Source organism: Aulonocara sp. 'chitande type north' Nkhata Bay, linkage group LG15, assembly GCF_057382095.1.
Source record: "Aulonocara sp. 'chitande type north' Nkhata Bay isolate Kocher_YH1m ecotype deep benthic linkage group LG15, A_spYH_male_GT1.1, whole genome shotgun sequence".
In the NCBI taxonomy this organism is placed as follows: Eukaryota; Metazoa; Chordata; class Actinopteri; order Cichliformes; family Cichlidae; genus Aulonocara; species Aulonocara sp. 'chitande type north' Nkhata Bay.
In genome coordinates, this window is record NC_141358.1 from 33,517,235 (window position 1) to 33,543,255 (window position 26,021).

A 26,021-nucleotide genomic window follows, 5' to 3' on the forward strand; every position below is an offset into this window, starting at 1 on the left:
TGTTTGGTACTTAAGAAAAGTTATGTCTTGATGCACGCTCAGTCATCCAGGTAAGGAAATGCACAGAATTGACTTTTTGGAATGTGAAAAGTTCCTCTGAGTGTAAACTTGCCAACATTTAATTTTAAAAACACTGCACAAGCTTTGACCTTTGATAGTGTGTTTGTTTGCTACCAGTGTTCTGGAGACGGAGAAGTCCCTTGTATTGGCAGAGAAGGGCAGCGGAGATCGTGGTGACGTGGAGCTGATAAAAGCAGCTGCAAATTTCCGTCTGGTCGCCACCATGAACCCTGGAGGAGACTTTGGCAAGAAAGAGGTGATGAAATGATGCAAAATGGTACAAGCTACTGTTTTTCCTGTAGGGAAGTTTTTGTTAGACTTTGATGCTGCACAAAATAGCTGCTTCCACATTTATAATAGAACAAAAACAAAGAAGACACAAACGCATCACGTGAACTGTTGCAAGTCACAGCCCCAGAAAACACGCATTGAACATTTTAAACCTACCACACATATTTTATGCAGCATTACACTGCACAAAATATCTGAATATTGCAGAAATTAGACCTGTTGTACAGATCTGTCACAAACATTAAACTTTGCCTTTTATTGTACATTGCACATATTATACCTAGAGTGGCTGGTGAAACACAAAGTCATGATGATGGACTTATTTATGTGCTGAAGGTGTGAGATGGAACTTTACATAGGTGTTATCTGATTATACTTGTGCATGTATGTTTCTTCACAGCTCTCTCCAGCCTTAAGAAATCGTTTCACAGAGATCTGGTGCCCTCAGACCAACAATCGCAGTGACCTGGTTAAGATCATCCAACACAACTTGCGCTCAGGCCTCTCTCTTGATGGTAACCCATTTACAGTTCACCGGGTTTAAAATGACCAAGTGCATAGTTTTAAAAAGCGTTTGACTTTTATGTTATGAACCATGTATGATGTTTTTTAGTTCACTTCAATTTTATTCTTCTGGTTTGTCTCCACAATTCCACATTGTTTCCAGCAGTAGCAGGCAGTCATTTTAAAAAAGACAGCTTTAATACACACTTTGTTGAGCAGTATAACAGGTGTAGTTAGAGCCTCAAGTCTAGAACATGGGAGACTATTTAGCATTTAAAGAGATGCACGTTTCTCAGAAGTTTGAGAATAAAGAAAAGCTAAAATCCAGAGTGAATATCGAGTTGTGTAGCAGATGTGGAATTTCCATAGTGTGCTGTTGCCACTGAGTTCTCATTAGAGGTTATGTTAAAGAAGGTGATAATTAAAATGACTGATTTCAAGCAGGTGAATATAACTTTTTAATTGAACACAGGTGGGGATGTTGCAGAGCTAATGCTGGACTTCATCGAGTGGCTCACACAGCAGGACTTTGGCTGCCGCTGCATCCTGAGTGTTAGAGACATTCTTTCATGGGTCAACTTCCTCAATGCTGTGTGCGAGCGGGATGAAGATAGCTTCATGACCATGGGAGCTATTGAAGACGAAGATGAAGCCGAGTGGGACCTGCGTCTGGACACTGTTACCGCCTTCATCCACGCTGCTTGTCTCGTTTATATCGATGGCATTGGCTCAGGTGAGCTGACGGCTTATGTTTAAATTCTGCTGAAAGTTTGGCACTGAAAGAAATTGTTGGTAGATCCATTCTGGCTTCTTTGCAGGGACCACAGCCTCCTGTGCAGACGGTGTCCTCCTTGCTCGTCGTCTGTGCTTGAGCTTCCTGCAGCAGAGACTAAGCAAGATGACCAAGCTGGACCAGGATGTAATGGATGCCCTGAGAGTGTATGACAGCAATTTGCCACGGGAGCCTCAGTGGGGAGAAGATTTCTTTGGCATTGATCCCTTCTACATCGCATTAGGTATACATTTAGTGATTCCTTAATGTACTATTAAGGAATCACTGGGCTAGAATAGCCTGGACATATCCACACCATTTTTTAATTTTATTAATCATTAACAGTGTTGGGAAAAGTGTGTCATCTAATTCAAGCTGAGTTTTTAGTGCAATAAAGTTCAGTACAACGTGATGCAGTAGCTCTATGTCCTCCCATAGCGGGCTAGTTGCCGCTCTAGAACAGCTGCTTTATTCCGAGATGTGGATCCTGTTCTGCACCACTTCTACAAAGACTTTCTTTACATGAAACTACACATGCTCATGTATACTACCGGTCAAAAGTTTTAGAACACCCCATTTTTCCAGTTTTTTTTTTTATTGAAAATGATGCCGCTTTGATGTCTCACTGCACTCTGAAATGAAAGCATCGTACAAATAAGCGATTGGAGGAATCAATTTATAGACCAAAATGTATTCTAAACTTTTGACTCGTCAAAGTAACCACCTTTGGCAGATATAACAGCTGAAAGCATTCTTTCTACAATAAAAACCAGTAGAAGTTCTTCCCATATCTGTTGCAGAAGTTCCCATAAATGTGTGGCACTTGTAGGTTTCTTTGCTTTCACTCTTCTGTCCAGTTCATCTCAAACCATCTCCATGGGGTTTAAGTCTGGAGACTGTGCTGGTCACTCCATGTTTTCAAGCTTACCATCTTGTTCTTTTTCCTGAGGCAGTTCTGGCATAGCTTGGACAATGCAAGCTGTTAACTCCCAGAAACTTGATTCAGTTATGTCTTTGGGTCTGTCAAACCTCCTCCTGTCAGAGTTTGTTTTTGAGTGCCTTTTAATGGTGAAGGAAACTGTACTCACTGACACCTTGACTTTGTTTGCAGTTTCTCTGTAGGAAACACCTACATTTATAAGTGTTATGATGGACTGTCTGTCTTCCATTTTTGTATCATTCTGAAATGTACATCATGTTACACTTTTGGGTATCCTTACCTCTTTATTTAACCTCTGGCAGTTAGTTCACCACTTACCTTTGTACCATTTCAAGCTATTCATTTGACTTGAATGACTTGAATTGTAATAAATAACTAGAATAACTTTTTGACCGATAGTGTACAGTGGACCTGTCTTCCATGATAACACACATACAACTCTTTAAGTGCTTGTGATGAGTTCACTGATGTTTGCGTAATGTCTTATAATGCCTTTGTTTCCAGGGCCTCACACCGAGAGCCGTAACCTGTCAAACTACGCCATTGCAGCAGGCACCACTGCAGTGAATGCTCAGAGGATTCTGCGGGCACTGAAGCTGCAGAGGCCTGTGCTCCTCGAGGGCTCACCTGGCGTGGGAAAAACCAGCCTGGTGGCTGCACTAGCAAAAGCTTCTGGAAACCATCTGGTCAGAATCAACCTGTCGGAGCAAACGGTAAATTGACATGCTCAGCACTGTGCTCTGAACTTGACTGTAAAGCCTCTGGTAATGATGACATACACTCTCTGCAGGATGTCACCGATTTATTTGGGACAGATCTCCCAGTGGAGGGTGGGAAGGGAGGAGAGTTTGCGTGGCGCGATGGCCCCCTTTTGGCTGCTTTGAAGGCAGGGCACTGGGTGGTACTGGACGAGGTAGGGATCACTCTTTTAACACTCTTGCAGTTTTGTACACTGATTTTATAGTTTTGCTCTAACATTTTTCAAACTCCAAACAATCTGATTAGACTGATCAGCTGTATTACTGGTGTTTTTCCATCATAGTTGAACTTGGCCTCTCAGTCAGTGCTGGAAGGTCTTAATGCCTGCTTTGATCACCGAGCAGAGATCTACATTCCAGAACTGGCCATGAGCTTTCAGGTACAGCATGACAAGACGAAGATCTTTGGATGCCAGAACCCTTTCACTCAAGGTGGGGGGCGTAAGGGGCTGCCCAAATCCTTCCTCAACAGATTCACTCAGGTAAGACCTGATTAAGGGTTTTTGCTTTTTTATTTTATTTTTTTTATTTTCATAGAAAAGCTTTTATGTGCGGTAGAATAGTCTTAATAGACAGTTATTTAGTTGACCAGATCCACTTAAAAATTAAGAGTAAGATTTTTATAATGTGCTTGTTGCAGGGGATAAAAGAAGACTTGGTGTGTCAGGTTTCAGCTATTTTTGTTTTTTTATTTGTGAATAATTTCAGTCACTGTGATTGCTTATCACACCATAAACATGTGAAAACTACAGTGGTGACATCTGTGCCTGTTCAGAAAAGTTGTGTAGTTGTGCAAAAACAATGTAGGCAGTTTTTGTAAAACACTCCATTTCTACAAAGTAACCTTAAAATGACCTCTGAACTATGATGGATCAGCCAGATGAGCTACTCCATCATTCATATTCTGGTTGCTGTTTTTCATGAACTCTTATCTGGCCCTGTCTTCCCAGGTTTTTGTGGACCAGCTTACCAGCAAGGACATGGAGTTCATAGGAGACTTGATTTTTCCCAGTATCGACAAGGAAATTGTTATCAAAATGGTCGAATTCAGTAACAGGGTATGTGTGATGGACCGAGCAGTGAAGGAAACTTAGGCACAGGTTAAAGTCCAAAAAATGTTTTTTTATTTAACCCAAAAAACATAATTGGTTAACTCATGCAAAAAGAATCAAAATCTTGGGCCCATAAAAGAGGTCAAACTAACAAAACTCTACTCAAAGTTGACAACACAACCGATAACACAAACAAACTGACCTAACTTAACGAGACAAAGGGGAAACTTAAATAGTGGCTGATCAGCCCACAAAAACAGGAGAAGGGGTAAAACACACAAAACCTAACTAAACCAAACATAATGAACTCTAATTCCCCCCCCGGTCCTGAATTATGGCGTGAACCAATTTGTAGCCTTCCTTTAAACCTCGCTCCGCCCCTTTTCCACCTCTTGGATCCTTAATCAAGGGACTGGAACAGCTGCAACTAAGGTAACTCAGAAAACAAAAGATTAATCATACATAACAGTGTAAACTAAAATGTGCGCACTTATTTTAGAATGCAGTGTTATGTGGATATGTGAATGAATTCTAAACCAAAACCAGTTATTTATTGTCCTGTAAATAAATTCCTATATTTAAAGAAAGAAATGTGAATGCAATGTTACTTATAAGCCTCTACACTAACATGGTGGGTATTACCACTGTGTGGCTGTAAGTGCAGCCATCACAGTATGCTTTTCTCTTTTCCTTTATTTTGTTGGTTTCTGTTAGGTTTTCCGCACATTTATTATATCTACTTACTTCAATGATGCTAGAACATGGTTGGACTCATTTTGCCTCCAAAACTAGATTCATTTTTGTGTGGCATAGATTTAAAAAGGTGCTGGAAACATTCCTTAGAGTTTCCGGTCCATATTGGTATAATAGCATCACACAGTTGGTTGTTATTTGTCGGTTGCACATCCATGAAGCGAATCTGCCGTTCCCCCACATCCCAAAGATGCTGTATTGGATTGACAGTGTAGCCTATTTGAGCACAGCAAACTCGTTCTCATGGTCAAACAATTAGTTTGTAGTGATTTGAGCTTTGCAACTTGATGTGTTACTTTGCTAGAAGCAACCTTTAGAATATGTGTCCACTGTGGACAGAGACGATTGTCTCTTTCATCAACAACAGTCAGGTAGGCTTGGCATGTGAACAATGGTCAGTTGGTACTAAAGCACCCAAAGTGTAGGTCAAGAAATATCTCCATGCTGTTACCCTGCCACCAGCAGGGTGCCATTGATAAGCTAGCATGGATCCATGCTTATATTTTGTCTATGCCAAAATCCATCAGTGCATTTCTTCAGGCTTTAAGGGAAAAGTGGGCTAATTGCTTGCTAAAAGACATGATGACCTAATGAGAGTTTGCTCAAATGAACCTGATCTGTTCTGGTGAAACCAGGATTGCACTGTCTGGCAGTAATTTCCTGTGTGCTTTCTTTTTAGAGGACACCCTGCAGTAAGTGTCACCACATCAATATGTTCCCTCCATCCAGTCCGCTTTACTGAGTGCTCAGGGTTCCAGGCTTGTGTGGAGGTTTACATTTCAACAGAATTATCTAAAGCATACCGCCATGAAAACCTAGGCAAACTGATCTGCTGAATTCTTTTCTGAATTGGATGTTGTCGTCCAGTTTTGAGAATTTCAAACTCCAAAACCATTTTTGTCTCTGTGAAATATCAAATCACATAAACAAGCCTCCTGTTATGTTAGTTATATGACATGGATCTCTCACAGTGATGAGTGTTAGGTGTAATGCATCACCAGACCAGAGAAAACGCCATCCATGATGGACTGAAAATCACATTTTACACCTTGGTCACCAGATGCTAGTGTGGGTTGCGTCTTTCAGTTTATTACTCTTCATCATAGCGCCAGGTTGGAAAGCATGTAAAGCTGGTTTTTTGGTTCCATAAAGGTAGCGTGTTCACTGTCCACTCCACTCCAGGGGTGCCCGTCTGCCAGCAGTGAGCTCTATTGCCAGATAGAGGCATTGTCCAAAGTATGGGTCTTCACCAGATGCTTACGTCAACTTGGCAGTGGCTAAACCGCTCACTCCTACATGAGATTGATCCCTTTTAACAACCAAGTAAACTCTTTAAAGAGTGTGCTGTTGCTGGGTCTTGTCATCAATATTTACACACTGACAGTCCATGGATAGTGCACCCAATTCACATTGGGTGATTCCAGGTCATTTACCATTTATCATTTAACCTCATTATTTAAACTTTGGCTATTTTTAATCCACAAAAGCATTAATGTATGTGCACTGTATGTAACAAAATATAAAGAAAAGACTAAAGGATACTTTTTTATTTTAATGCATTTTTTTAATGTGTTCTCTCCACAGCTTGTCCAGGAAGTGTGTAAAGACAGACATTGGGGTCAGAGAGGAAGTCCCTGGGAGTTCAACCTGCGTGACTTGTTCCGTTGGTGTCAACTTATGCAGGCTGACCAAGCACCTGGATTTTTTAACCCAGGCCAGCATGTGGCATTGGTGTATGCTGACAGAATGAGAACAGAGTCTGATAAAGCTCAGGTAAACTGTTTTACCAGCTTTTTCATAGCCTGCTAAGTATGTGAATGACGTACAGTTTAAGTGCTCTTTCCTTATCACATATGTAGTCAATTTAGAATCGCATATCTTCAGACGAGGAAGAAAACTCCATTGTCATAAGCCAAGTGTACTGAAACTGTAACTTTGGACTTTTCAATCTGTTAAATGTGGTGTTCTACAAGGGTTTGTGTTTAGCCCACTACAAGTTTGAATTTCCTCTTATTGAAATATCTCGATATCCTACGGACTAACAGTTTGACTTCCTATAAGGAGAGAAAAGAACATTAAATCGCAACGAATAGCACTATTGGAATACCTCCACTGTGATTTTATCAGAAGCTTAAAACCAAGTTGGCTGGCTTGGTGATATTCATGTCAGGAGGGGCTAGGACTGTTCTCCAATATGGCAGGACTTTCACTGCAAAAACCTCTTATCAGAAGCATGTTGGAAACTGTGCTGCTGGTGGCTGAACTGAATTGTGTTCAGTTATTAGGTACTGGGAGTCAGTTATACTTTAGTTCATGACCAGTGGCAATACTGAACCTCCTCCCGTGCCGTATAGGTGCTGTCTGTGTTCAGGAAGGTGTTTGGGGAGGACTTTGAGCCTTACTGCGGCCCCAGAGAGTTCCACATCACTCCATTCAACCTACAGGTTTGTTGATTTGTCAAAACAATAAAACTTGTTTTGTTTTATTTCATTTCAAATCATAGTTTGCAAATTACCCTCCAATCATTTGCTGTTGCAGGTGGGCTACTCTGTGCTGCATCGCAGTGGTGGAGCCAATGTGGCTCCAGACACACCGCTGTCCATCACACATCAGTGCTTAAGGCCTCTGGAGTCCCTGATGAAGTGTGTGGAGATGGGCTGGATGACCATACTGGTCGGCCCCACAGCAAGTGGAAAGACCAGCCTGGTGAGACTGCTCTCTCTACTGACTGGACATCGCCTCAGAATCATGGCCATGAACAGTGCCATGGACACCACAGAGCTACTGGGAGGCTTTGAGCAGGTGACACTGAGAACTCAGGTCTTTGTTTATAACCTGAAAATAGCAGACCACGTCATCCTGCGGTCTTTCCCTTTTTTCCTCATTGCAGGTGGATATCATGCGCCCGTGGCAGCAAGTTCTGGAGAGTGTAGATTACATAGTTGCCATGGTAATAAGGCGTGGATTGATGTCACTTGATGGTGGCATCCAGGACACAGAGTTCTTGCTGCAGACATGGGGCCTGTTCTGCCATTGGCTGAAGCAGGAAGGACTGCAAAGAACTGGAGGAACAATCAACTCTGAGGCACTGAACAAGCTGGAGGTTATCATCCTCCTGCTGCAGAAACTCAACACCAAGCTCAAAGTGTTCACTGGTAACAACCAATTATTGAGTACAGACAAAATATAAAGGGAACAGTTTCAAGTGTCTTGTTTTTTGTTTTGTTTTTTGGTTGTTGTTTTTTTGCTGGTCAAGTATGTAAAATATTATAACATTACATGTATTGTCCTCAGACATGTCTAAGCTTCAGATGGACTTTACGCTGCTGAAGGAGCGTCTGGCTCAGCTGGAGGACGGCTGGACAAACGGAGGTTTTGAGTGGTTGGATGGTATGCTCGTCCAGGCCCTTCAGTCTGGCGACTGGTTGCTTATGGACAACGTCAACTTCTGCAAGTGAGAAATGTTAGCTTATGTGTAACTGTGTTCTCCTTCATCTTAAACATGTTTTACTTGTGAAATGTGAAGCAAGAACTGTAGTTGTATAAAAGTCAGCCGTGACACGAACACTATAACCAACTGCACTGATTGTGCATTTATGTAATTAGTGCCTCAGTGCTGGATCGCCTCAATGCTCTGCTGGAGCCTGGTGGATCACTCGTCATCAACGAACGTGGTGTCATAGATGGGAGCACTCCCAAAATCACCCCACACCCTAACTTCAGGTAGTATAAAAAAGTACAACTATCACTGGTTTGTTGCATTCACTAATGTCAGTCTGCCCCAGGGCAGCAGTGGCTACAACTGTAGCTTGCCTCCACCAGTGAGTGAATGGGTGGATGACTGGGTGTGTAAAGCGCTTTGGGGTCCTTAGGGGGGACTAGTAAAAGCGCTATACAAATACAGGCCATTTACCATTCATCAACAGTTCTTAGATGTGTGTTTTGTGTTTTTGTTTGTTTGTTTTTCTTCCCAGGTTGTTCCTGACCATGGATCCTGTGCACGGGGAGCTCTCCAGAGCTATGAGGAACAGAGGGGTGGAGATTTACATTCCAGGGGAACACGAAGCTGTGTGCTGGGACACACTAGACCTAAAGATTTTGCTTCACACTGCTGGGGTGACCGGGGACTGTGTGTGTGATCTGCTGATTGAAATACATAAGGCCGTTAAATCTGCTATCTGGGGTAAGTGCTAACAGCATAAGAATAAATAAATAAGCCCTCGGTTTGTCTGTAGCAGTTATCAAAGCATTTGGCCTCTGCCTGTTAGACTCCCCAGCCTCATCAGTGGCTTCTCTTCTTCATGCTGCCACTCTGCTGAGCTGCCAGCTACAGAGAGGTGTGGATTTGCCTAGCGCCTTGCAGCATGCCTGTGGGGAGGCCTACTCTTTCTGTCAGCACAATTCTGCCAACCAGAAGGTATTTTTTTGTTATGTTTTTTTTCAAGATATATCTCTTTATCGATCTCTCCATATTGTATAGGAATCCATATCTATCTACCTTTTCTATATCTAGATAGATAGATAGATAGATAGATAGATAGATAGATAGAAGCTCTCCATGCAGGTGAAACAAACCATCCTTAAGCTGAGAAAAGAAAAATGCAAAATTGCTACAATATTAGGAGTGGCAAAATCTGCGGTTTGGTACATCCTGAGAAAGAAAGCACTGGTGAACTCCATGGGAGACAACAGTGGTGGATGATCGCAGAATCATTTCCATGGTGAAGAGAAACCCGTTCTCAACAGGCAACAACAACCAAGCAAATGAACAAATACTCTCCAGGAGGTAGACGTATCAATATCCAAGTCTACCCTAAAAGAAGACTGCATGAAAGTAAATACAGAGGGCTCACTGCAAGATACAAGCCACTTGATTGGTCACTAGATTGGACTTTTGCTTTAAAAAAAAAAAAAGCTGGCATAGTTCTGGAAAAACATTCATTGGACAGATGAAACCAAGATTAACCTCTACCAGAATGATGGAAAGAAAAAAGTATGGAGAAGGTAGAACAGCCCGTATCACATCATCTGTAAAACACGGCAGAGCCAGTGTGATGACTTGGGCATGCATGGCTGCCAGCAACACTGGGAGACTAGTGATTAGAACAAAAGTAGCCCGATGAATTCTGAGGTGTTCAGAGACATACTGTCTGTTCAGATCCAGCTAAATGCAGTCAAGGGTGGACACCACCACCCTTCAACAACCCTGATAGGCCACTGAAAATCAGGGGAAACTCTGGATAACCTGAAATATTTGAAATGGTCAGCCTTCATAAAGGATGAATAAACATGAGTACATTTTCTTCCTAGAAAGCCCAGCAGGTGATTGAGCAGCACTTGAGCATCCTGGACACAGAAGAATGGGGCTGTGGGTTGCTGTGTGCTGGAGTCTGGCCTGACAGCTTCCCCTCTGCCCTCCTCTCTACAGAGGATTCCTGCTTCTCTACTGTTATCAGAGATGGACAGGTCCTCTTATTTTGTCTGAACACACTCAGCCTCCAAGGCAAACGGTAAATCAATTAGTCACGCCAGCTAAATCATACATTTTCTCATTAAAGAAGTGATTACATAAGTTTTATTTCTGCAGGAGCCAGCCTCTGAGTCTGAGTGACCTACAGAGGGTATTGCAGAACAGCGGTGTCCATGAAGGCCTGGTGTTCTCTGAAGCAGTGGGGGGTTTGGAGGATGGAAATGCTCTGAGGCTGATCCCCACGGCAGTGAGACTGCTCACAGAGAGAGCCTCTCACGGAGACTGGATCATGCGCAGCAGCTGGCTGTCACACTTGGGAAAGAGCCACAAATATGCTCCTGGTTTGTTACAGTGCAAACAAACTACACTACACACAACAACCCAAACATTTAGACTACAGCAAAGGTGCTTTATTCTTCGAAACAAAGTTAATGTCAAAAAGTCAAATTAAATTGTTTTGCAAATCGATGGCAGGGCTATTCAGTGCTCCAGATCCCCTGATAATGTGATGGTTTACTCTTACAGATGCCGCGCTGGTCCAGGTGGAAGCAGGAAACAGGGCTTTAAAGGCTGTGTTTGGTAGCAAGCTTGCCGCTAAGGGCAAGTCACTAGCAGAATTACTCCAGCCCCACAGCACAGGTAAACAGTTTTCTTGTTCTTCGGTGAAAGAAAAGTGAAATCTATTCGCACACTAGAATATTGAAGTTTTAATAAAAGTTTTTTTGTTTGTTTGTTTTTTAATTTACTGCCTGTTTCTGCTACTAGATGACTTTAGGAAAACTTCAAGAAAACTGAATGTATCTATCAGTAAATGATAACATCTAAACAAATGTTGTGTTGCCAGATGAATACAGGATTTTGGTGGATATGCGGTGGAATAAGCAGTACTTGGACATTTTGGCCAACAAGTGCAACTTTGAGGATGAAGAAAGATACACGGAGTTCCTAGAGGCACTAAACGCAGTTGCCAACAGGTGGGACTAATTGTTATCTATTCTCTTAATTCCGAGTCTTATATCAAGTTATGCAGATCTGCTGTGTTAACAAATGGACTGCTAATGAGCGGTTTGTGTGTTAGGATCGTTCTGATAATGGACAGAGAAGAGAGGTCTGTTGTATGCACTTGCGCTGTCAACCTGTCTGGTCCGAATTCTGTACTGCAAATAGCCACGGCCTTCAGTAAAGGTATGCACTTTGGTTTTTATATTAGAATATAATTTAGTGCTTCTAAAAGTTAACAAATACCCAAATCCTCCTCACAGGGACTGTGGATATTGGTCACCTGCCACACCCTGTGCTGATGCACCTGCAAACCTTCTTTGAGTTGTGGGGCTACTTCATCCTGCAGGCTGTTCAGACCGGACAACCTTACATCTCAGACCACATTATGTTTGAGGTTAGAACGCTATCTGACTCTTTAATCTACTCTTTTGTCTTTCTTCTTTTATCTAAATACAACCTTAAAATTTGACAAGAATGGTCTCCAACTGCAACACTGTCATTGTGCATTTAGATTCTGCAGCTGCTACAGTGGCTCGATCGATTCTGGGATGTGTGCAGCACACTGACGCCCGACTCTAAGGGCATCTCTGTGCTGTCTCTGCACTGGCAGTGGGTCCAGAAACACCTCATCCTCCGACTGCCACAGCTTCTCCTGGGAGACGCTGATGTCACGTTTGAGTAAATCCCTTTCTTGCAAATAGTTGTATCATTTATACAAGTATTTTGTATTTGTATATGTATTTTTATTTAGTCTGAAGTACTTTCTTCTGAAATTGCTGTTCTAAAAATAGAGGTCACCAGGAGCTGCAGGCCACCTCAACAGCCATCCAGACTGTTCTGTCCACCCCAGTGTCTGTAGCTACAGCTCTGAAGGGCATTCAGAAAACCCTGGGGAAAACTCTTCCTTTTAAGGTCTGGATATAATTCATCAGCTAGGTCTAATAATAAAGTAATATAAAAGCCAGTTTAAGTACCATCTGTCACTCACTCTTTTATATTCTTATATTTATGAGATGAAACTATATCCATCTGTCTTTTCAGCTGGAGTCAGTAGTTAAGTGTGCATCTCAGCTCAGGCTCCTGAGTAAAGCCCTGGATGTGAGTGATCTAAAACTGGACAACAACATGATTCATTCGAAGCAAGAGCTGGTTCGACTTCAGGGTGCTGGACTCGGACTGGACATCAAAGAAAGTCTCCTGGAAGCCTGGGGCCTCATTCTCTTAGCAAACAACCAGTTGGACCCTCAAAAGTCAGGTGAGCTTGAGTTGCAGAAAAGCTTTTGCCATAAAATGTGATTGTTGGATATTTATGGGACTCAGAATAAGATTCTTATATACTTTCAATATATAAAAACAGTGACTGTGATTACATCACAGATATATCGTCAGAATCAGAATACAATCTGTACAGCCTCCATGTTTCTGGAGCTCCGTTGATGATGGCTTTGTTTCTGTGTGCTTAACTCACATGCTCGGCTTACTGAATTTACTTTGATCATCTGTGCTGAAACAGGAAAGTTCAGTTGCCATCTCGGAGTTGATCTTGAACTTTATTTTTAGAGTCAGATTTTGTTGAACATGTTTTCTGGAATCTAGAGAGTTGCTTCAAGATTCTCAACTAAATACAATATAAATCTTTTAGAAATACCATTTGGTATTAAAACATTCAGGAGCATGAATGTGAAACATTACATGATGGCATGCGTCCCATATGTCTTCCCATAAGGGGTGATGGAGAGGTTGGTGTCGAGTGTGGAGCAGCAGGAGTGTTGCATGACCTCCAGAGGGCTCTTGGAAGTCTGTTCCATGTCGGAGCATGACGAGTCCACAGACGGAGTCCCTTTGTCCGTAGAGGAGTTGCAGCAGCTCAGCCGCAGGGCCCAGCTCTGGCCCCTGATGGAGGAACTTGCCGTCCTAAATCAGCTACGACTTAGCACAGACTTGCTGCATCTAGCTCTTTCTCCTAGGTAAGGCTCATCTTTGTCGTGTAATCAAAAATAGAAAAGCACCTGTTCTGGATGTTGTTGATGGACTGTATACTGAACTCCTCATGTTGACCTGCAGTGACCAGGAGGCCGAGGACTGCATACGTCGCGACCTCTCCAGACATCTTCGTTACTGCCTCCAGTCCACCCCGATGAATGTCAGACAGCTGCAGCCACTGTGGTTCCTGCTCAGTAGTGACCGGGTCAGTAGTTATGAGTTTGACCACATATAAAATGTTGATATTCGGCTAAAAGAGTTTGTTACATCACAACTGTTCAACTTATATCTGGTTGAAACATTAAGAACCAATTGCTGAGAACAGTTTTACTCACATTTCTCACACGGGACATTTCATGTCCAGAAGTTAGCCTTTCAAACGAAAATCCCCATTTAAAGCTGAAATATGTGTTATCTTCCAGCCAGCTGAGGAGCTGCCGTTTGTTTGGTGTGAGCTCCTGTCGGAGGCTCTATCCTCCCTGTGGACCTGCAGCATAACCTCAAACCCAGAACACTGGCTTAAATGGGACCCTCTACATCCTGAGACCCAGGCGGATCCAAAGCAGCACCAAGGAACAGATAACCTGGTAACATCTATTAATATCTCCAAACTCGCTGTTCCACAAACACTGCTGGTTTTCAGCTTGTTTAATACATTTATGCAATATGGTTTCCAGGGTCCAGCTCTGCTGAGCAAAGCAGTGCGGTCCCATTGCGTACTGGAAATGCTCAGCTGTAGTAAGACGGGTGGTTCATGGGAACCTTCAGGAGAGGCTTTTCTCTCCTTCTCCAATGTCAGACTTGGGGATTGGAAAGGGAGGATTCAGCAGCTGCAGGATCTTTCTGCTGTGCTCTGGGACAACATGAGCATCCGTGCGCTGGCTGATTTCAGGTATAATGGAACATTAAATGTCCTTAACCAGCAATTTTTATTTTGGGCTTTGCTGATGACAGTTGCATTATCTCTCCTCAGGGGTACTGACTTTAGGCTCCAAGGTGCAGTCCTGCGTCGGCAACTTCAAAGCATGGCTGACGTGCTGCCTCCCACCTTGCAGGAAGGCTACATGGAGAGCTGTGAGAGCCTGGTGGAAGACCCTGACCCTCTTATTGCTGCCCAGGAGATCCAGACGGTCTTTAGAGACTTCCTGCCTCCTAAACTACTCCCTGATGGCCTGGTGGAAGCCTGCCTTACCTGCTTGCAGCAATATGTCCAGAGCAAAGTCCAAGGCTCCAATTCACTGGCTCGCTCTGGAGTGTTCTGGGTCAACATGGGCTTGCTGCAGATCAAAGTGTGGACACCGCAGACCATCTTTGACCCAGCTGTAAAGAGAGCCTACAAACTGAACTATGCTCAGCAGGAGGTCTGTAGTACTCTCCTGACAAAGGTGTAAAGTGTTTGTAACTGAGTCAGTATAAATACACACAACCATTGGCTTCATGTGAATGTAACAGTAGTGTTCATTGTAAGTAATTTTCTTTAAAAAGGTAACCTTTTCTTTTCAGACTGCTTTAGAAGAAAACATGAGGTCTTCTGGTTTGAACAATAAACTCCAAGTTCACTATAAGATCATGTTCAAACATGTTATTTTCTGATGAGGTTTTTTTTTTTTAGAGGATGGAATGTGGTGGATGAAGAGTACTTTCTACAATAAAACACTCAAAAGTACTCTGTTTTTGTCTGTCGCAGTTGGCTCTGCTTCAGGAAGAATGGAAAGGGCGGAGCCTGTGGTCTCAGCTGATGACCGGAGCAGAACTGGAGGAGAGCAGCACAACTGATGGCTTCCAGCATCCTCGAATCAGGTAAGAGTTGGATGCTGATCTCTCAGCATGTCACGGTTGCATCAAAGTCACAGGGAAAATCAGAACTACTCCCATTCCTCTCTGAAGATTTTACTGTGGGAATGGAGTTGATATAATTGGTCATTGTGCATTAATTTGATTTTGTTTTGTTTTTTTTTTTATTCTAGCGGCAGTGACGCATTTAGAAATACTAGTAATTCTGTGGGGTTCTCAAACTTTAAGTTGTAGTTAAGCAAATTTAAGGACTCTTGAGCCAAATGTTTACTGTGCGTTTGGATGAAATGACAACCAGCCGCTGTTAAGAAGATTAACTTTTAAAAGCAAACAAAGGCTGTCATTTTGAAAGAGTCATTAATACCACCATAAAAGGTCTTTGAGAAGCAATGCAATGAGCTCTAGGTTATACTGCCTGATGTTTGCTTTACTAGGTATCTATGGATCCGCATGCAGCAGGTGAAGGAGCAGATAGCTGAGCTTTCCAGGAAGCAGGCTTGTCGTCCTCATGAGCCTCAGTATGGTCAGTTGTACCAGGAGCTCCAGCACTACCTGTGCAGCATTGGTCAGACATCAGCCATACAGGACCTGCTGTCCCAGCTGCTCAATACGCTGGAGGGCTCCTCGGCTTCAAAATCCAAGTCAGCAGTCCAGGCCGTCCTGAAGGAGGAGGCTGTTTGGCAGAACTCCCAGCAGCGTTTCTGCCAGAGGTTGCTGGAGGACTATCCCCTTTATCCTGATGTTGTTGGGCCAGTGAGGACGGGTATCCTTCAGCTCCGGTACGGTATGAGGCTGGTAGCCTCCCAGGTGGCTGCCTTGCTAAATCCTGTACCTGGTTTGCCAAGGCTGGTGTCTTGCCTTCTGGCTTTCCCATTCCTGTCCCCGAGCCTGCCGTCGTACCTGGTCCGGGCAGACTTTCTGTGTTCCAGGGTTTGTATGGACACTCTGCGCAGCCTGGTGAAACTTCTGCCCCAGCAGGACACTGCATGTGTGATGCCTCAGTCCTGCACTCTGCTACTCAGTGCTCTGCTTTATGTCCAGTGTCACACCTTGTCAACGGGAGAGTTCAGCCACGAGGCACGCAGCATCTTCAGACACATCTGTCAGGTCAGGATTTTAAGACTTTTCACTGGGAGAGATGTCATCCTAATGACTTTAAATAAATCTAAATAGTTTTCTGTTCCAAACTGTTAAATCCTGCAAAATCTGCTCTTACTTTGCTCCTTCTATTGTCATTCTTTACAGGCTTTGGTGAATGAGTGGGATGAGCGAGAGAGGCGAAGGAAAGAGCATGAAGAAATGGAGGCCAGTCTTTACCGCAGCCGTAGCCGACTGCACGGCTCAGGACTGACTGAGGATGAACAGGAGGAGCGAGACTTCAGACGACAGTTTCCTCAGTTCAACAAGGTACTGCAGTACAGCTGTTGTACAGCAAATAATGACCCATCAATTCTCTGATTATCCGATCCTAACGTTAACCATCATATCTCATATTGGATCATATGGTGACGATCTAGTACAATCATTTTTATATTTTAAGGCCAAATGAAATAAAAGCTGTTTGCATGTGGAAAGCATAAATATCCACTTGAAGCTCAATTTCTGTCGATATTGAATCCAGGACTTTGCAGACATCGTGTCTGAGCCAAGTTTAGAAGGAGCAGCTGGCACAAGTCTAGAAGGGCTCGAAGACAAAACCCCCGAAGAGTCTTTTGAGATGAAGGCGTTCTCTCCCGCTACCCTGAATACAGTGATCCAGGTTCATCAGCGCCTGTGTCTGGGATATGCTCAATCGCTTTGGTACAAGAGCACAGCACCAGCCAATCACAGTAAAGAACACATCAAAGCCCTGCTTTCGTCTTATCAGATTGCTTCTCCAGTGATGTCACACTTCTATCACCTCGTTGGTTAGTAACTTTGCCTGTATGCATCCTTTTCTTGTAACAAAGTTCCAGTGTACTTGTATAAACCTCTGTTTCCCCCTTCAGACTCTGACCTGGACCAGCAGCTGACAGGCAGTGAACTGCTGCTCTCTGCCATCCTCCAGAACACTGTGCAGGGCTCTGGTGGTGGCGAGGGTCTGGCCATCACCCCTGATGGACCCTATGACTTCTACCAGCACCCTAACATGAGCGAGGCCTCTCTCTGTCTCCCTGTGTTGGAACAGTTGAGTGTGGCAGTGAAGCAGAGACTAGAGGACTGGCCTGGACACCCTGCCCTCGAACAGGTAAGTTTGCCATAAGTGGTTTCGATACAGCATTTTTGCATAATTGTGATTCAAATAAATACATATTCATTAATTCAGCTTTCACAGGGACAGTGTAAAGAATCCCAACAGTTACACTTTGTTCTGTTTTTCTGACATATATTCCTGTATGTGTATGTGGTGTTTTCAGCTGAATGTGGTGATGGAGAGAATCAAGGCTTTCAATCTGGCCAGCCCGGTGGCTAAGTTTCTGAACGGCCTAGAGATCCTGCTCAGCAAAGCACAGGTGACTTCTGTCAGGAAGAGATCTCCTGAATCACGCACCCTCAGTACCAAGAAGTGTTGATTTTCTGTAAAAGAAATGAGTGACAGTGTGCCTCATGTACAAATCTCTGCGTAAACTCATGCATGCATATATATCTATATCTATCTATCGATCGATATATCTATATATATCTATATATATCTATATATATATCTATATCTATATCTATATATATATATATATATAGATAGATAGATAGATAGATAGATAGATAGATAGATATAAACACCCAGCACGCCCCTGCGGGCGGTTTATCCTTCAAGCTCGGGTCCTCTACCAGAGGCCTGGGAGCTTGAGGGTCCTGCGCAGTATCTTAGCTGTTCCCAGGACTGCGCTCTTCTGGACAGAGATCTCCGATGTTATTCCCGGGATCTGCTGGAGCCACTCGCCTAGCTTGGGAGTCACCGCACCTAGTGCTCCGATTACCACGGGGACCACCGTTACCTTCACCCTCCACATCCTCTCGAGCTCTTCTCTGAGCCCTTGGTATTTCTCCAGCTTCTCGTGTTCCTTCTTCCTGATATTGCTGTCATTCGGAACCGCTACATCGATCACTACGGCCGTCTTCTTCTGTTTGTCTACCACCACTATGTCCGGTTGGTTAGCCACCACCATTTTGTCCGTCTGTATCTGGAAGTCCCACAGGATCTTAGCTCGGTCATTCTCCACCACCCTTGGGGGCATCTCCCATTTTGACCTCGGGACTTCCAGGTTATACTCGGCACAGATGTTCCTGTACACTATGCCGGCCACTTGGTTATGGCGTTCCATGTATGCCTTGCCTGCTAGCATCTTGCACCCTGCTGTTATGTGCTGGATTGTCTCTGGGGCATCTTTACACAGCCTGCACCTGGGGTCTTGCCTGGTGTGATAGACCCCAGCCTCTATGGATCTTGTACTCAGAGCTTGTTCTTGTGCTGCCATGATTAGTGCCTCTGTGCTGTCTTTCAGTCCAGCTTTGTCCAGCCACTGGTAGGATTTCTGGATATCAGCCACCTCCTCTATCTGCCGGTGGTACATACCGTGCAGGGGCCTGTCCTTCCATGATGGTTCCTCGTCTCCCTCCTCTTTCTTGGGTTTCTGCTGCCTGAGGTATTCACTGAGCACTCGGTCAGTTGGGGCCATCTTCCCAATGTATTCTTGGATGTTCCTTGTCTCATCCTGGACTGTGGTGCTGACACTCACCAGTCCCCGGCCCCCTTCCTTCCGCTTAGCGTACAGCCTCAGGGTGCTGGACTTGGGGTGAAACCCTCCATGCATGGTAAGGAGCTTTCTTGTCTTTATGTCAGTGGCTTCTATCTCCTCCTTTGGCCAGCCTATTACCCCAGCAGGGTACCTGATCACGGGCAGGGCGTACGTGTTGATGGCCCAGATCTTGTTCTTACCATTCAGCTGACTCCTCAGGACTTGCCTGACCCTCTGCAGGTACTTGGTGGTTGCAGCCTTTCTAGCGGCCTCTTCATGGTTTCCATTCGCCTGCGGGATCCCCAAGTACTTGTAACTGTCCTCTATGTCTGCAATGTTGCCTTCTGGTAGTTCAATCCCCTCAGTTCTGACTACCTTCCCTCTCTTTGTTACCATCCGACTACACTTCTCCAGTCCGAACGACATTCCAATGTCATTGCTGTATAGCCTGGTAGTGTGGATCAGTGAATCGATGTCTCGTTCACTCTTGGCATACAGCTTGATGTCATCCATGTACAGGAGGTGGCTGACAACTGCTCCGTTCCGTAGTCGGTATCCGTAGCCAGTCTTGTTAATGATCTCACTAAGGGGGTTCAGGCCTATGCAGAACAGCAGTGGGGACAGAGCATCTCCTTGGTAGATCCCGCACTTGATGGTGACTTGTGCTATGGGCTTGGAGTTGGCCTCTAGTGTTGTACGCCACATCCCCATTGAGTTCCTGATGAAGGCTCTTAGGGTCCCATTGATCTTGTACAATTCTAGGCATTCCAGTATCCAGCTGTGGGGCATTGAGTCATAGGCCTTCTTGTAATCAATCCAAGCAGTGCACAGGTTGGTCAGTCTGGTCTTGCAGTCTCGGCTGATTGTTCTGTCTACCAGTAGCTGGTGTTTTGCGCCTCTGGTATTCTTGCCAATTCCTTTCTGTGTCCCGCTCATGTATTGACCCATGTGCCTGTTCATCTTAGCCGATATGATGCCTGACAGGAGCTTCCATGTAGTACTGAGGCAGGTTATTGGTCGGTAGTTGGAGGGGACCGGTCCCTTCTTGGGGTCCTTGGGGATCAGGACCGTCCGGCCTTCAGTTAGCCATTCCGGGTGTCTCTCGTTAACTAGCAGCTGGTTCATTTGTGCTGCCAGACGCTCGTGGAGTGCAGTCAGCTTCTTCAGCCAGTAGGCGTGAACCATGTCGGGCCCTGGTGCTGTCCAACTCTTCATACTGGAGACCCTTTCTTGGATATCTGCCACTGTGATGGTTACTGGACCCTGTTCAGGGAGGTCGCTGTGGTCTGCCCTCAGATCCTCTAGCCACTGAGCATTGCCGTTATGGGTTGCATCCTTCTCCCATATGCTCTTCCAGTATTGCTCCGTCTCCAGCCTTGGTGGTGCTGTTCTCTTATTGTTCCCTTGCCACTGAGAGTACACCTTTGCTGGTTCTGTGGAGAACAGCTGGTTTATTCTCCTGCCTTCTATCTCTCTGGTGTACCTCCTCAAGCGGCTGGCCAAGGCTGTGAGTCTTTGCTTGGCAGTTTCCAAGGCCTCAGGTATGGACAGCTTGCTGTATTTCTTAGGCACCTTATTTGTCGCACCTTGCTGCAACTCCGTTAGTTGGCTAACCTCCCTCCGTGCTACTTTGATCTTGCCCTCTAGCCTCCTTCTCCATGGAGGGTACTGCCCCTTGTGGCTGTTCAACTTGTAGCCAAGCATCTCACTGATCACTGCTGCCGTATTGTAGATCAGCTTGTTAGTGTCGGTAATCGTGGTTGTAGGTATTGCCCGTAGTGCTGCATTAACATCATCTAGCAGACCTTCTGAGGGTACTTCACGTAATCTTGGTAACCGGCTACGGGGGATCCAGGTTTCAAGCTTGACCATGATCCTATTTTTCAGGTCAGTTCCTCTCGCACTCAACAATCCTTCTCCTATCGCACTTGGGGCTATGTACCCAATCTCGGGTGGGGGTGATGATATCGCCCCCCTGACCTGGCGTCCTGGCTCCTCCTTGCCGTAGCATTTGTGTTGTACCTCGTCAATCTCTAGCTGTGAGAGCAGTCCCTTCTTTCGAATGTTGGAACACTGAGCTACTAGTTGTTTCGCCGTCATTGTGGATGTTGGGTATCGAAGAATCCATAGGTCCCTCATCCTATTCATGTAGCCCCTTCCGCCGGGGTTACTTGCGTAGTAGCATTCCAACAGATAGATATAGATAGATATAGATAGATATATATAGATAGATAGATAGATAGATAGATAGATATAGATATATAGATAGATATATCTATATATCTATCTATCTCTAGAGAGATAGAGAGATATATGAGGCTGAGAGGTAGCGCTGGCAGCCACCAGTATTTTTGATATTGCAGTGAATTTCTTTTTATAACTGCTCTTTGTCACCCTCCATTTTTTTTTTTTTTTATTATTTTTCTTACGGTCTGATGACCTTTCATTTTTACCCCTCTGTCTGTCAGCACATTTCATTTGTAACTTGACACAGCCGCTCCTTTTTTTTTTGTAAACATATAGCAATAATTTTGCTACATACTTTAGTAAACGAGGCCCATCAATAGCAGACATTGGGTCATCCAAATGAGCCTATTGTACAGGGCTCATCTATTTCTGTTTTCTTTGATTTTCCTTGCTCCCCTCATTAGGACTGGGAGAATAACGCCAGCCGTTCAGTGTCTCTGCGGAAGGAACTGGAACCCGTCACACAGCTCATTATTCAGTGGCGCAAGCTGGAGCTCAGGTAAGACAAAGATGAATAAATCCATTCACTTGTTACTTTTTGGATATAAACCAATCACTAACTAGCTCATAAATTAAGCACTGTGATAAGGAGCTTTTTAACTCTGGTTTTTGTGTTGTAGTTGTTGGTCGCGCAGTCTTGACAATGCAATGAAGCGTCACACAGAGAAGTCCACCAAACACTGGTTCTCTGTCTACCAGCTGCTGGAGCGATACCTAGAGGAACAGAGGACAGAGACTTGTACAGGTACAAGCTAACAAATCTGTGTGTGCTGACTCAGTGTGGTGGTCTTATTAAAGGTGTTAATTAATTAAAAATTAATATAATAAAATAAAAATAAATCTTCTGGGGGGGGGTGAATATCAGATTAAAGGTGTAAATTTTATCAGCTGAAGGGAAGCGAGGATCTATCTCTGCTTCTCTGTCTGTATTTCTGTGAGATGCAAACTGCAGAAAATACTGGTGCATTTAACTTCAAACTTTCAAATTTAAAGCACAAGGAAATAAAGGATGCCAAGAGATATTTATTATTGTCTTCCTCTCCAGCTGAAGGGGTAGAACACCTTTCCCTGTCTTCAGTGTCCTCCACCCTTCAGGCCTTTCTGGAGGGCTCCACCCTGGGGGAGTTCCACACTCGTCTGAACATGTTGCTCACATTCCACTGCCACCTCCTGCTGGTCCCCCCGCAGTCCGGGCAAGGTCAGCTATCACTGCTGTTTCCTGTACACTACACATTCAGACCTGCTTACTGGACCAGCACTGAAACGGCCTTTTGCTGAAATTTCGAAATCACACATTTCACATCACCGTGGACTTTGTTTTTATCTCAGGTGTCATTTAACATGTACTTGAGTTTATTCTGACACAGTACTGCTTGCTTTTACAGAGCCTTTGTCCAGTCTTCTCTGGAACCTGTACAAATACTACAATCAGTTTTCTCAAGGCATTCAAACCAAAATTACTCAACACAGGCAGACCATTGAAAAGGACCTCAAGGTATATCCCTATAAATCTTATCAAACTCTTAACACTTATTCAAACTTGCCTCTGAATCTCTGAACTTCACTGCAAAGTTTTCTGTCATTGTCTTACATATGAATTTGTATTCTTAGGACTTTGTCAAGATCTGCAAATGGAATGATGTCAATTTTTGGTCCATCAAACAGTCAGTGGAGAAGACCCATCGGTATGTGGCCGGCATTTGTTTCACAGTTAGCTTCCAGGTTCAGGTGTCTAGTTTCAGTTTCATTTTTACTGTTTAAATAATAGCTTCCAAGAAGTTGGAAGGTTCAGTATTCCAGTAGACACAACAATGTGAATTGATTCGTGTGGACATCCTAAATCAGTATGAACAAGAGTCGCCTCATCTGGCTGTTAAGCAGTATTATCTAGATTAATAAAACTAAACACATTTGATACATATTTTTATTACAGTTTTTTAAGTTTTTTTTTTTTTTTTAAAGTGCAAATGTTAGTGGGGTCTTATTTATTTGGTTGACTAAAATGTTTGTTGCACCAGATTTTAATTTTAGTTTTAGTTGACCACAATGATCTTGACCTGTAGCAAGTCAAGATAGTTGAGCCTCAGCCAAGTGTAACAATATATAAATGACTGCTTTAATGGTAATCACCTTATGATTTTCAGTACACTCTTCAAGTTTATCAAGCAGTTTGAAGAGGCTTTGAATGGTCCGAGTATTCCTGCTCTGGTGGAGCAGGGAAGCGGCGCGAGCTTGGACAGTGTGGACGCTAACCCACAGGAAATGCCCATCCACAGAGTTCACCAGTTGCTAAAGAGCACCCTGCCTTTAAAGTGCAGGATTCTACAGGTACAGATCTCACAGAACACACAGTGTCTTTAATTTTCTCTTTCAACATTTTTTTTAATCACTCAACTATGTTTTTATATTTTAGACTGATGGAGAAGAAGAAGAAGGATTCAAAGCTTCTTCTCTACAAATATCTCTGCCTGTACTGTCCAGGAAGATGAAGAAGATGTGCATCCAGCTGCTGAAGAAAAACCCTGTCCCTGAGCTGGCTGAAGACTTGGACTGCTTCACTGGTGAGAAAGCTACTGCTGGATAGTTAAAATCACAGTTGAAATAATTCAGTTATGTTGTTGGACTCGACACCATCCTGTGACTGTCCTGACATTAGAGTATAGATTACTGAAGCCTACTACTGCAGGCTACAACTGCAGTCATGTAAGCACTCTATGAAGTCCTTTGAAAAACGACAAAAAAGTACATCTAATTGGATAAATTGTGGAAACACCTTAAGCAGCAAGAACCTTGACGAGTAGCCGTTTTCAGTTGGACTACTATTCTCTCAAAATGTTGTGGAGGAATTTTGGTGCAGTTCATCAAGGTTGGTGGGTTTATTTATGCACAGCTGTCTTAAGGATTGAAGTCTGGATTTTAACTAAACCAACAACCACCAGAATCATTATTCTGTAGATTGGTGCTGTGCTTGGAGTCACTGTTATGTTGCATGGCTCGGATACGTTTAGTTTTCACCAAACATGGTTTGGCAACTTTGCAGAGATGAGCCGTGCTTACATATTATTTCTTCCAAGCAACTTATACGATTCCCTTCTTGTTGTGTTTTTTTTATTTTTTTTATTGTTTGTTTTGTTTTGGGGTTTTTTGTAGGCACTTTTATACTCTAATAGTGTCTTCATTTCATTGTCCTTCCCTTGTCTGGCAACCCCCAACCTTCCGATTAGTACATTAGCTCTGCGTTCTGAGTTACAGCCACCACATTGACCTCGGGATCTTAGGATGTTGTTTTCTGGGAAAAATATGACATTGTGTTAACATACACCTGAATATTCTTGTAAATGCCTGAGTGCTTCACATGCTCCATATTTTTGTTTTGTTACACACTTATTCCAAAATGGATTAAATTCATTATTGATCTCTAAAATTCAGTACACAATACCTCATAATAACAAAGTGGGGAAAAGATTAGCTTGAAATTAGTGAGGATAAAAGATACCTCAGGCAGCAGAAGAGGAGCAGTCAGGAACCATCATGGAAGGTCAGGCTTCAGCACTGCACGCACCACCATTAGAACAGAAAGGCTAGAATGAACTTTGTTAAAAAAAAAAAAATTAAAAAACATTGATTGGACAGATGAAACCAAGATTAACCTCTACTAGAATGATGGCAAGAAAAATGTATGGAGAAGGCATGGAGCAGCTCATGATCTAAAGCACACCACATCATCTGTAAAACACGGCAGAGACAGTGTGATGGCTTGGACATGCATGGCTGCCAGTGACAGTGGAACACTAGTGTTTATTGATGATGTGACAGAAGAAGCCAAACAAATGCTGAGGTGTTCAGACATACTGTCTGCTCAAATCCAGCTAAATGGACTGTGTGTGTGTGTGTGAACCTTTATTTATATATACTGTAAATGTAAAAAAAAAAAAAATCTTTATAAATATTTTTTCTTTCAGGCGAGGTCATCAGCAACTTGCGGGACCTGCAGAGCCTCACAATAAACACATCAGCAGATAAAGACAAGCAGAAAGCTGAGATAAAGCACATCCTACAGCAGAAACAGAGGGCATTGTCTGACCTGTTCAAGATGCTCACAGAAATAGGTCGGTTCCCCACACTGACTTACATTTTCAATTAACTTCTATACTTTTTTTTTTTAAATAGAATTAATTTTTTTTTCTGTATGATTGGCTTTTAAGGTCTGTCGTACCGCAAAGGCCTAATATGGAACAGGACAGCATATGCAGAGAAGGCTCTGTACATGCAGCCGCTGGAGATGACGACCGCTCTCTCAGCTGTCAAGACTCAGGAGAATGCAGAGAGCATGTAATTAGAACTTATTTACAGAGGCCTTGTTCTGAATCAGTGCCTCGTGCGCTGCATGAGGGTTAATCTTTCTGTCATGCAACAGTGCTTTTATTTTGAAGTTCTTAAAACAAACACAGAAGTAAGCCACAATATTAATGTAGATTTTAATATTTCAGTAGTTACCTCAACATTAAACGAATTACACTCCAACACTCAAGAACAGATGTAATCGTGAAGTGTGTGGATGGATTCTATCAAACAAGCAACACATGTAGCTAGCTATTGCTTTACAGAACAGATGGCCAGTGACATACTGCACAATGAAGAGATTAAAAGGCCAACTACAGCGTCGCCTGTAATTGTGT

General features: G+C 43.5%; 2 protein-coding genes across 3 annotated transcripts in view; one reads left to right on the forward strand and one right to left on the reverse strand.

Annotated features, from left to right (window-relative positions):
• mdn1 (midasin AAA ATPase 1) overlaps nucleotides 1–26,021 on the forward strand; it is a 60,566-nt gene that overhangs the window by 22,560 nt on the left and 11,985 nt on the right. For both annotated transcript variants that reach the window (XM_086262979.1, XM_086262980.1), the window contains exons 32-76: nucleotides 178–316; nucleotides 752–866; nucleotides 1,328–1,588; nucleotides 1,674–1,871; nucleotides 3,072–3,280; nucleotides 3,358–3,480; nucleotides 3,610–3,807; nucleotides 4,276–4,383; nucleotides 6,715–6,903; nucleotides 7,485–7,574; nucleotides 7,669–7,932; nucleotides 8,021–8,285; nucleotides 8,425–8,584; nucleotides 8,737–8,853; nucleotides 9,105–9,313; nucleotides 9,399–9,547; nucleotides 10,441–10,640; nucleotides 10,718–10,941; nucleotides 11,126–11,239; nucleotides 11,445–11,574; nucleotides 11,679–11,785; nucleotides 11,863–11,996; nucleotides 12,114–12,280; nucleotides 12,394–12,514; nucleotides 12,644–12,857; nucleotides 13,329–13,569; nucleotides 13,667–13,790; nucleotides 14,008–14,172; nucleotides 14,263–14,477; nucleotides 14,559–14,946; nucleotides 15,273–15,385; nucleotides 15,814–16,486; nucleotides 16,625–16,786; nucleotides 17,001–17,286; nucleotides 17,368–17,606; nucleotides 17,776–17,871; nucleotides 21,747–21,841; nucleotides 21,963–22,087; nucleotides 22,388–22,540; nucleotides 22,728–22,837; nucleotides 22,954–23,027; nucleotides 23,487–23,670; nucleotides 23,756–23,903; nucleotides 25,305–25,451; nucleotides 25,548–25,674. In XM_086262979.1, coding sequence (XP_086119105.1) covers nucleotides 178–316; nucleotides 752–866; nucleotides 1,328–1,588; nucleotides 1,674–1,871; nucleotides 3,072–3,280; nucleotides 3,358–3,480; nucleotides 3,610–3,807; nucleotides 4,276–4,383; nucleotides 6,715–6,903; nucleotides 7,485–7,574; nucleotides 7,669–7,932; nucleotides 8,021–8,285; nucleotides 8,425–8,584; nucleotides 8,737–8,853; nucleotides 9,105–9,313; nucleotides 9,399–9,547; nucleotides 10,441–10,640; nucleotides 10,718–10,941; nucleotides 11,126–11,239; nucleotides 11,445–11,574; nucleotides 11,679–11,785; nucleotides 11,863–11,996; nucleotides 12,114–12,280; nucleotides 12,394–12,514; nucleotides 12,644–12,857; nucleotides 13,329–13,569; nucleotides 13,667–13,790; nucleotides 14,008–14,172; nucleotides 14,263–14,477; nucleotides 14,559–14,946; nucleotides 15,273–15,385; nucleotides 15,814–16,486; nucleotides 16,625–16,786; nucleotides 17,001–17,286; nucleotides 17,368–17,606; nucleotides 17,776–17,871; nucleotides 21,747–21,841; nucleotides 21,963–22,087; nucleotides 22,388–22,540; nucleotides 22,728–22,837; nucleotides 22,954–23,027; nucleotides 23,487–23,670; nucleotides 23,756–23,903; nucleotides 25,305–25,451; nucleotides 25,548–25,674 — 8,070 coding nt within the window. The remainder of the gene's footprint in view (nucleotides 1–177; nucleotides 317–751; nucleotides 867–1,327; nucleotides 1,589–1,673; nucleotides 1,872–3,071; nucleotides 3,281–3,357; nucleotides 3,481–3,609; nucleotides 3,808–4,275; nucleotides 4,384–6,714; nucleotides 6,904–7,484; nucleotides 7,575–7,668; nucleotides 7,933–8,020; nucleotides 8,286–8,424; nucleotides 8,585–8,736; nucleotides 8,854–9,104; nucleotides 9,314–9,398; nucleotides 9,548–10,440; nucleotides 10,641–10,717; nucleotides 10,942–11,125; nucleotides 11,240–11,444; nucleotides 11,575–11,678; nucleotides 11,786–11,862; nucleotides 11,997–12,113; nucleotides 12,281–12,393; nucleotides 12,515–12,643; nucleotides 12,858–13,328; nucleotides 13,570–13,666; nucleotides 13,791–14,007; nucleotides 14,173–14,262; nucleotides 14,478–14,558; nucleotides 14,947–15,272; nucleotides 15,386–15,813; nucleotides 16,487–16,624; nucleotides 16,787–17,000; nucleotides 17,287–17,367; nucleotides 17,607–17,775; nucleotides 17,872–21,746; nucleotides 21,842–21,962; nucleotides 22,088–22,387; nucleotides 22,541–22,727; nucleotides 22,838–22,953; nucleotides 23,028–23,486; nucleotides 23,671–23,755; nucleotides 23,904–25,304; nucleotides 25,452–25,547; nucleotides 25,675–26,021) is intronic.
• Nucleotides 18,181–19,364, reverse strand: LOC147313424 (uncharacterized). Its single transcript, XM_086264423.1, has one exon. The coding sequence runs from the start codon at nucleotides 19,168–19,170 to the stop codon at nucleotides 18,184–18,186; it is 987 nt and encodes a 328-aa protein (XP_086120549.1). The 5' UTR covers nucleotides 19,171–19,364; the 3' UTR covers nucleotides 18,181–18,183.